Source organism: Hemicordylus capensis, chromosome 6 (assembly GCF_027244095.1).
Source record: "Hemicordylus capensis ecotype Gifberg chromosome 6, rHemCap1.1.pri, whole genome shotgun sequence".
NCBI classification, from domain to species: domain Eukaryota; kingdom Metazoa; phylum Chordata; class Lepidosauria; order Squamata; family Cordylidae; genus Hemicordylus; species Hemicordylus capensis.
This window is the reverse complement of record NC_069662.1, coordinates 4,268,763-4,278,439: the sequence shown is the minus strand read 5'-3', so window position 1 is coordinate 4,278,439 and position 9,677 is coordinate 4,268,763. Positions and strand designations below refer to the sequence as shown.

General features: G+C 44.7%; 1 protein-coding gene across 3 annotated transcripts; it reads left to right on the top strand.

The window, feature by feature from the left end:
• The first annotated feature begins 289 nt into the window (after positions 1–289).
• LOC128331902 (uncharacterized) lies at positions 290–9,581 on the top strand. 3 transcript variants are annotated; one of them, XM_053265931.1, is made up of 7 exons: positions 290–428; positions 594–905; positions 5,054–5,347; positions 6,259–6,354; positions 6,577–6,620; positions 9,066–9,214; positions 9,301–9,581. In XM_053265931.1, exons 1-7 carry the CDS (start codon positions 410–412, stop codon positions 9,497–9,499), a joined length of 1,113 nt encoding a protein of 370 aa, XP_053121906.1. In that variant the 5' UTR covers positions 290–409; the 3' UTR covers positions 9,500–9,581. The 3 variants fall into 3 exon arrangements, with proteins under 3 accessions (XP_053121906.1, XP_053121905.1, XP_053121907.1); XM_053265930.1 differs by having other exon boundaries at positions 6,538–6,620; XM_053265932.1 differs by lacking the exon at positions 6,577–6,620.
• Positions 9,582–9,677: the final 96 nt, after the last annotated feature.

The window sequence follows — 9,677 nt, the reverse complement described above, 5'->3', positions numbered from 1 at the left end:
TGGGAAGGAGACTGGTCTTACCCAGTCTTCAGTTATGTGAAAAGCCTTATAGACTTCTTTTTACAGAGGCAGAAAATGGGAGCAGAGTGAAGTCTAGAGGCAATGTGTCCTCCTAAGAGGAGTTTGTGCCTTGCTCTGCTCCTCTTCATCTTTTTGTGTCTGTGTTGAGCACTGAGGCACTTACCCCATCCTGGGTAATTCCATGTTTGGAGTTCAGGAGCTGGGAGGTAGCAGACATAAAGTGTAAGCCAGTGAGGAAGGGTGCCCTGGCAGGGAAGTGGGAAGGAAAGGGTGTCCCTTTCAATATTGCCAATAAAGTTGCCGAAAAGGAGGACGGGAAGAGGAAACTGACCGAGGGGCAGGAAGAGAGTTAAAGGGCTATGAGGAAAGGGACAGAACTGGAAGGCAGATGATTTGGGTCTGCAGAGGTCAGTCCAGCTCCCCCGTGCAAGAAATTCTGTATTCCAAGGGGCTGCATTAGAGACCCAAATCAAAGTGGACCCATGGGTCCAGTGCCTACGGCACAGTTCAGGGAGGAGGTCATGTGAAAGTGGCTAAAAGGCATTCTTATTGCACTTCCTTTCCTTCCTCAGATTCCCAGGTGACTTCCGGAGTTCCACCAGCCCCCACCCTGTCCTTGTCCCCTGAATTCAGGGTCTTCGTCCGAGGAGAGCAGCTCCACTTTAAATGCTCCCTCCCAGGAGGCGTGAGAGCAAGGCGGTTCCTCTTCTATAAAGAGGCTGCAGATGGTCAATGGGAGCAGATAAGGGAACAGTCAGGAAACACCTTGGAGGTCTCCACAGAGCATCTGAGGCCAAGAGAAGAATTTGGCTGCTCTTACCAGGAAGAAAATGGCACAGAATTCCAGTCTGCACAGAGTAACGTGGTGGTGCTCTCAGTCACTGGTGAGGAGTGTTCTGTTTGTTAATCTCTCTCTCTCTCTCTCTCTCTCTCTCTCTCTCTCTCTCTCTCTCTCTCTCTCTCACACACACACACACACACACACACACACACACACACACACACACACACACTTGCCTCATTAGACAATTAAGACCAAATTGTGGAAGAGGTTTGAACCAGCACTCTGGGATGCTCTTAGCATTGGGTCAACAATATTGTCCAAACTTTATCTCAGCATTTGCCTTCACAGTGTCAAACCCACTAAACCTCCAAGTATTCCTTGGGAGAAACCAAGAAAGCTGAACTGTGTATAAGTCTCCTTAAATCTGGTGGTGGTGGGTGGGGGGAGAGAGAATGTCATAATTGGAACACCAATTCATATTTGTATTGTTAGACCCTAGAAGGGGCATTTTTTATGTTCCTTGACCAGGAAATTTTAAGTTCTTTTGGCCTATGAGATCATACTTGCACCTGTCAGACTGATTCTGCAGGTTTTTCAGAAAAAAGGTAAAGTTGTGCTTTCGAGTGCAAAGATTAAGTGATTCATGGCCTAAGACTGTCTGATCAACTGATTTATAGGTCAAAGGTATGAAGCCAATTAATAGTCAGTCAATACTGAGCTGAACAAGGGGGATAGAATCAAGGAGGTGATATCATGACAGGATATAGGGCTGTATAGACGCAGTAGAACAGCCTGTGCGTATGGTGGTTGTGGAGGAAACAAAGCAGAACCCACAGACAAATTCCTTCCGGACAGAATAGATTTTATTATTTTGTTAGACCACTGTAAGGTTTATGAGAGGAAAAGAGCAGTGTCTGCGTCCTGAGAGCTGTGTTTTGCTGTTGTCTTCTAAAACTGGCAAAGAATGGGGTGAGAATACATTTTCTTAACTATCTCTTGTCTGTGTGTCTTCTCGGGGGTAGCAGAAATTTAACCAGAACCAGAGAAAAGATCTGCAACCTCTGAATGCTCTCTCCCTAATTGGGAGAAGAAAATTCTGAGTTTGTAAAAGAGATCTTACAGTATCTAAGGGTTGAATTCTGCATCATGCAGTAGATCTGGGGCTGGCTGTCCAGAAGCTTTCCACTAAAAGCAACCGTGGGGCAGGGAAATTGAAGGGGTGGTGGTGCAGCACTTAGGCATGTGGGATTAATTCTTATCCCCTTTTATGTGTTTTCCCTACTTTTCATTACCCTCCTCTTGGCTCAGTGGGGAAGTAACTTGCCTAGGGAGCAAGAGGTTGCTGGTTCAACCCCCAAATGGTGTTTCCCAGAATATGGGGAGCTCCTATATCGGGCTGCGGAGATATAGGAAGATGCTGAAAGGCATCATCTCATAGTGCGCGGGAGACAGCAATGGTCAACCCCTCCTGTATTCTACCAAAAACAACCACAGGGCTCTGTGGGCGCCCCGAGTCGACACTGACTCGATGGCAGAACTTTACCTCTCCAGAACCTGCTATCAGCAGTATTGAGGAACTTATACAAATCCATTGGGAGTCAATACTCTGCAACGGAACTTCTGAAGAGAGATATTTTTCTGCTTCTGCTTTCTTTCCTCATCATGCCCAAAGCAAGAGCAAAATAATGCACCACAGGGCAATCCACATGATAAAGAACAGGACAGGAGGCACCTCCTACCCTAGTTCAGGAGCGGAGACTCCCCATATTGGACCGTCTGTCAGTTAAAAGCAAAGGTCAGAGGGGCCATCCCTGGTTGTGTGTCCTGAGCCAGGAAGCTCCCTTTGGTGCTTCACTTGCCCCTGCTGCTATACCTTTCTCTGACTTCTGTGCCCCCTGGCAACTTAGTTTCCCAGAGAAAACAAGTGGGGATGGGGAGTGAAAGGGGCACCTAATGGAGGAGGAGAAATCCGTCAGCATCTCAGATCAGGCAGCTGCAAATGATGGTGAAAGACTTTGCAGACTGAAACATGCCATAGAGACTGTGATTACCATCCCCACTAGTCTTACAAGGCTCTTCGGTCCGCCCACAGGGGTTTGCCTCTAGGAGCTCTGAGTCTCTTTCTGGAAAGTGGTTCCTTAGGAAGCCTGTTCCAGGACACCTGCTTCCCTCCCGAAACTCTCCCCTCCTGGACGCTTTCCAGATTACACCCTGCGGTGGATCTCTGAAGTGTGCTTCCATATGTCCTGTGTAGTGACACTGCAGTCCCTACGCTGACAGCAGGGTGCCGTTCACATTTCTGATGCCTTGTTTCAAATCGCTGTGATATAGTGCTATGATGTAGTATGTCCGGCATAAAAAGGTTGCTGTTTTTGCGGGGTTAGTTTGCGCGAGACTGCTGCACCTTCTGTTTAAGTTTCAAATGAGATTTGCCTGAACGGAAGCATTTTGCTGCTGTTGAGCAGCTAACTGGAAAGCACCCGGCTCCTCCAGTTTGACTCCCTGGCTGTGTCTAGAGAGGGGTCCCAGCCACCAAGCACTTCCACAAGAGCTCTTCTCCCCCTCACCATCACCACCCACTGGGCTCTCTCTCACTCTCCATCTTTGTGATGCCCTTTTGGGACAGGGAGCAATCTTTATCTTTCATTTTTCTAAGTTACCAGCTGTGAGAACCTTTGTTGAAGAGCAGTGTGTAAATATCCATGTTCATAGTAAGGGTCCACTGCTAGTTGGAAAATGGGGTTTTCTGTGGGGCAACTGCAAAGTGGTGCAATCTTTTCTTGTGGGGATGGGTGTTGCAGGCTTTTAAGGGATGTCTAGCACTGCAGCTATATATCCCCCCTGTTCCTCCTGACTGTAGAGCAGCAATGCCTGAGTGTCCCGAAGGGTCCTTAATGTGGAATCAGCTCCTGAGAGAAGGTGGGGGGGGGGTCAGCACTTCAGCCAACAAAGCTTTCCCTTTTCTGCCCCCACCGCCCACTTTTCTCTGGGCTTCTCAGACCATCCTCCTTCTCCAGTCTTCTCCATCACCCCAAAGCAAGAGGTTTATATCTGTGAGGAATCTGTAGATCTCAGGTGCTCAGCTCATGATGAGTGTTGTGTGACAAGGATCCTCTTTTTCAAGGAAGGAGGGGAGCACTCTCTCATTACTTCCCCACTATTGGGATGTCTCTCGGGTAAGAGATACCCTTCTATTACAGCAGAGTGCACTGAGGCAAAACACTGCGTGTCTGCTAAGAGCCAAAAGAAACTTGGAGCCAGTTCATAGTTTCAAATCAATATAAGGAGTCTTTATTAGTGAACTCCATTCTAGATAGGAAAGTGGAGAGATAGAATCTCTAATCTAGCTAGCTAGCTGGATGCAGAGAGATGCTGTCTGCATCTCTGCACACATGGTGCAGGGAGAGAGGCCAGCGTGTGTATTAGGGAGAAGAAAGGGAAGAGGAAGAGAGAGAGGCAGGAAGTAAGTAAGTCCCTGAGAGTAGCAATCTACATATCAAAGGGATAGTGTCAGAGCAGTAGAGAGAATGGATGACCAATGTCTTGACCCCTCTAGCCCTCTGACTCAATAGTCTGTCCCCCTCTGTCATTGCAGCATGAGGCAGTGCAGAGTCCTTCACTTACAACACCCACCCTCTCTGGTCACCCTGTACCTGTCTCTACAAGATGGTGGAAGGTACTTCTGCAGATACTGGGTTCTGGAATCTGGATTAGAGATTCCCTCCCTGGAGAGCAACTCCTCCCATGTTTTTCAGTGAGGGTTGAGGTCCTTTCCTGCTCTCCTCCATCCCATGCAACCTCCTGCTGGGGCAATGCTCATCCCAAGTGCCACATGCTGGTGGACCTCATCCTGCTCTCCTCTTTCCTTAAGCTCCTGCTCCACACTCCCCTCCCAGTGGCACTGAACCGGTTCAGACCTCAATTCATACACACCTGTATCTTACTTTTCCCTGCCTTCTGCTTCCCCAACTCAGCACCAATAATGTGGACTGCAAATAAATCTGATAAAAGGCTCACTTTTAATTACATAAGCACTATCTTAATTGCTGCCTGGTACCACAGCTGTAATTCCTCATCCCCTTGACTGTGGAACAGCCATGCCTCAGTCAGCTTCCGCATGTGGAAACATCCTGCAATGTAGGCATGCCCTAAATTCCTGCGAGATGAAGGTGCTCAGCACTCTGGCAACAGAGATTTGCTTCCTTTGATCCTCATCCTCTCATTGTGCTCCTTCTCTTTGCTTCTCAGACCCTCCTCCTTCTCCAGTCTTCTCTGTGACCCCAAAGCAAGATGTCTACACCAGTGGGGAATCCGTAGATCTCACCTGCTCAGCTCCCGATAAGCATAAGCACCGGACGTCAAGGATCTTGTACTTCAAGAATGGAGGGCAGCTTCATCTCAGCAACCCCCCTCCCTCTTTGGTCACCCTGCGCCTATCTCCACAAGATGCTGGAAATTACTACTGCAGCTACCAAGTTCTGGAATCTGGGCGAGAGGTCCTCTCCTTGGAAAGCAACTCTACCTTTGTTTCAGTGATGACAGGTGAGACCTTTTTCTTTTTCAGAGCAAGCCTTTTGGATGAGCAGCTGGGAGGCTGCGCTGTGTGTGGGACTGGAGAGGAACTAAGTACATTCACCCTAGAACATTGGTTCTCAGGGACTAGATAAGGAGGGAGGGTGAATGTAGATGTGAAGACTCTAATAGCCTAGCAGCTGATAGGCACTGAGATGTGGGTAGAAAGAGTGGGGAGGGGGAGAATGTAGAGAATCAAGAATGATGGGGAAAGAGCTACTTTGGATGGTAGTACTTCAACCAGCAAGCCACCTAATGGCACAGAGGGGAAATGACTTGATTATCAAGCCAGAGGTTGCCTGTTTGAATCCCCGCTGGTATGTTTCCCAGACTATGGGAAATGCCTATATCGGGCAGCAGTGATCTAGGAAGATGCTGAAAGGCACCATAATTTCATATTGCGCAGGAGGAGGCAATGGTAAACTCCTCCTTTATTCTGCCAAGGACAACCACACTGCTCTGTGGTCGCCAAGAGTAAAAACTGACTTGACGACACACTTTACTTTTACTTCAAACAACAACAAAAACAACCAATATTTATATACTGCTTTTCAACAAACGTTTCCAAAGCAGTTTTCACAGATAAATAACAAACAAATAAGATGGCTCCCTGTCCCCAAAGGGCTCACAATCTAAAAAGAAATGTAAGACAGACACCAGCAACAGTCACTGGAGGTACTGTGCTGGGGGTGGATAGGGCCAGTTACTCTCCCCCTACTAAATAAAGAGAATAACCACATTAAAAAGGTGCCTCTTTGCTCAGTTAGCAGGGCAAAAGGTACCTTGAGCCACCTCTGAGGGCAGGGAATGCTGATCACCACTAAACCAGTCCAATCTATGGCTCCTCCAGACCTCTGGCGAGTAACCATTTTCTTGCGCAGAATCGTTGCTTCTCCCCTTGGCCATTGGATGCGGTGGAGGAGGAGCCCTCGTTCTCCTGGTGCTTCTTGCCTGCCTTTACAAGAGGAAGCCGAAAGGTATTTGGGGTGGGGGGCGGGAAGGAGAGCTGAGTGTCAAGGTCTTCTGGCCTACTCTGCAAACCTGGGAGAAACTTTTGGTGGCAACAAAAGAGCAAGAAAGATGCTTTCTGTCATGTTTTGATTCTGACTGTGGCCCTGTGACTTTAATAGCAACTTGACATAGAGAAATCTATATATTAGCAGGTGAAGCTTCTCCCCATCATTTTATCCCCATACCAGGAAAAGCCTCGCCAGTCTACACAGGGAACAAAGGAAGAGTCCAGGTACTAACGATGTTTTTTGGGGAAAACAAACAAATCAACAATCATGAAACTATTAATATACACATTTTATCAAAACAATTTGTATAGTATTCAGTAAAATCAGTAAAAGTCAGAAAGACACCTAATGGTGTAGTGGGGAAGTAACTTGCCTAGGGAGCAAGAGGTTGCCGGTTCGAATCCCTGCTGGTATGTTTCCTGTATTGGTCAGCAGCAATATAGGAAGATGTTGAAAGGTGTCATCTTAAACTGTGTGGGAGATAGCAATGGTCAACCCCTCCTGTATTCTACCAAAGACAACCACAGGGCTCTGTGGTCGCCTGGAGTTGACACCGACTCGATGGCACAACTTTATTTTTACTTTAAAAGTCAGAACATCCTAAGGCAAAGGCATAAAAATTACAAGCAAATGGCCATGCTGGCAAGATATCCAAATCAATAGTAAAGAAAGTTGAAATTTTATTAATTGTAAATCAAACACCTGGCTCCACATGAGAGCTTAGCTACTACTTGGAGAACCTCAAGGATTCCTTGATAATAATGTCACCGAGGAAGGCCCATTGTAGGCCGAAATGCGTTTGGCTATGGTAGAAAAGGAGGGACATTCCCCATATGTGACCTGCAATTCCCAACACCCCATAAGATACAGAATACATATTTTCCTTTGACTTAAGGACAACGGAATCATCCTTCAGTTCTTATTGGACTTCTAGATACCTAGAAGGTTGACTGAAGAATGACTTGCAGGTTGTGATATTCTTTGCATATTCATTTTGGGGATCTCAGCAGCAAGACCGATTGTTAATTCTCATTTTACAAATTTGTTGCTCTAAATTTATGTTTTCTATTGTTACTTTTTTTTACCTTTTTCTATACATTGTCCACATTAATGTGTTAGAAGAGATTATTTATTAAATATTTACCTTTATACTGTCTTTTTACTACATGGCGTTTGGAGGTAATGTATATTTCCACCATTTATAAATTGGATAGTTTTGAAAATTCTATCCATATTTTCAAAACTTATTTTTTTAGGCTGTTATATGGTGGTGGGTTTCTTTTTGGGTCCTTTCATACATCGGGTTGAACCCACCCAGGTCCTTTTTAGCATTTCAGTAAAGTCAGGACACCACGTGGCAAAGGTGCAAAAAACTACATTAAATATAACATGTAGTGCTAAACAACGTTTTTAAATTCTTCATCAGCATAGATGCAATATTACACCAAGTAGATGAAAACAGGCTAAACAATGTTTTAAGAAAATTCTATTAAAAAAAAAAAAGAATCATTAAACAGAAGAACATATGATGTAGAAAATGCACACCCATGTATAACAAAATCATAATATACGTAACATCCCACTAAATATATACATCAATCATACCTTAAGAAGAGTAATCACTTTCATGTAAAGTACTAGATATATACTTCATAAAAGCCAAAGCAAAACTTGCATAGAGATGACTCTAGTAAGTCTTAGAACTGCAATTTTTTTTAAAGAATTCCTGATACCATATATAACGAAATATATCCTCTCCCATGAGTACTGAAACAATCGTAACTTACAATTTAGTTGAGCAAGAAAATAGCTCTCAATCCTTAATGTGACCAACTTGCTGCCCTCTTACAATCTGAAGGTTTGAAATTCAGTTACAACAGCTATATTTAAATAGACCAGGAGATAGCTTTTCTTAAAGTGCATATGTAAGTCATTCAAGGCAACTCTTAAATTTCACAAAAAACCCAAGTAATCCATTCTGTCATTGAGAACTGAAGGAAATGAACTAGTTATTTAAAATATCCAGCTTGCTTACTTTTGAGATAAAATATTTGTGCATTAATTCTGGAAAATTTGGAAAGAAAAAATCGACCAACTATCATAACATGGAAATCCCTGTAATCATGATGAATGGGAAAGTGTTGAATGAGTGTTGTGTCAGGCTGCTGCTAGATGCACAAAACTATATTTTAAATGGCACCATCACTTTTACTCGAGTCTGATTGCCATAGTACATTTCGAACCCTAATAGGGCTCCCTTGTTATTTCTAGACTATTGCCACATGGTCTACATGCGGCTGCACTGAAGACTGTTTGGAAACCTCTCTTGATGCGGCTTGATAACCAGTAATAATGTTCAGGAAGAGATCTTGCCAGTACTGAAGGAACCACACTGGCTACTCTTTTGCTTCTGGGCACAATTCAAAGAGTTGGTCTAAACCAATCTAGCCCTATATGGTCTAGGACTGGATACTTGAAGGATTGTCTGCTCCCAAAGGATCATGCCAAACCTTTTGGGCAGATATTCTCAACCTTAGGCCCTTATATATTTTTGAACGACCACTCACCCAGGATCTTTGGCCAGTCAAAGATTCATAGATAAAAGAAAGTGACATTGGGTTAAAGGTCCGGTCACTGATACCCAAGGAGACAGGTTGTTTTATGGTTAGCTCTACAGGGAGAAAATGAGTCATCGCCACCTGTGGGCTGCAACTCAGGGATCCTTCCTCAATCCAAAATTCAGGATTCAAAAGTTGGGGATCCATCAAAGGAGGAGGGTGATAAAGGTGCTGATTCTGGAGCTGAGTTTGAATTCCCGGTGAGTTTCAAAATTGTCACGTATGCAAGCTCTGTGGATTTCCCAGATGAGTCCCTGATGACATTTCCCCCATCTTTGTCTTCCAGGAAATTACTCCGACTTACACGCTTCTTGGTTCCACCAGCTCCACTTCCTTCCATGTCAAAAATGGGAGCTCCACAAAGGAGGAACACATCTATAGTGAAATTTCGCTATAGCCTCTTCCGCCTGTTCTTTCTTCTCACCCCCACTGGAAAAATAATACCTCATACATCCCCTTCTGACCACCACCCCATCTCCCCCTAGGATTAGAGTCTAAAAACTATTCTTCCTCCAGCTCCTGCCTGGAAATTCCAGTCTAAATATTTAATTAAATTATTTTAATTAATTTATTTATTATTTGTTATCCAACCACACATTGAAAATAAGCCCAGTTTATTTCAATGGGAAATGTTCCAGATCACAGCTTAAAAGTACCAAAAGT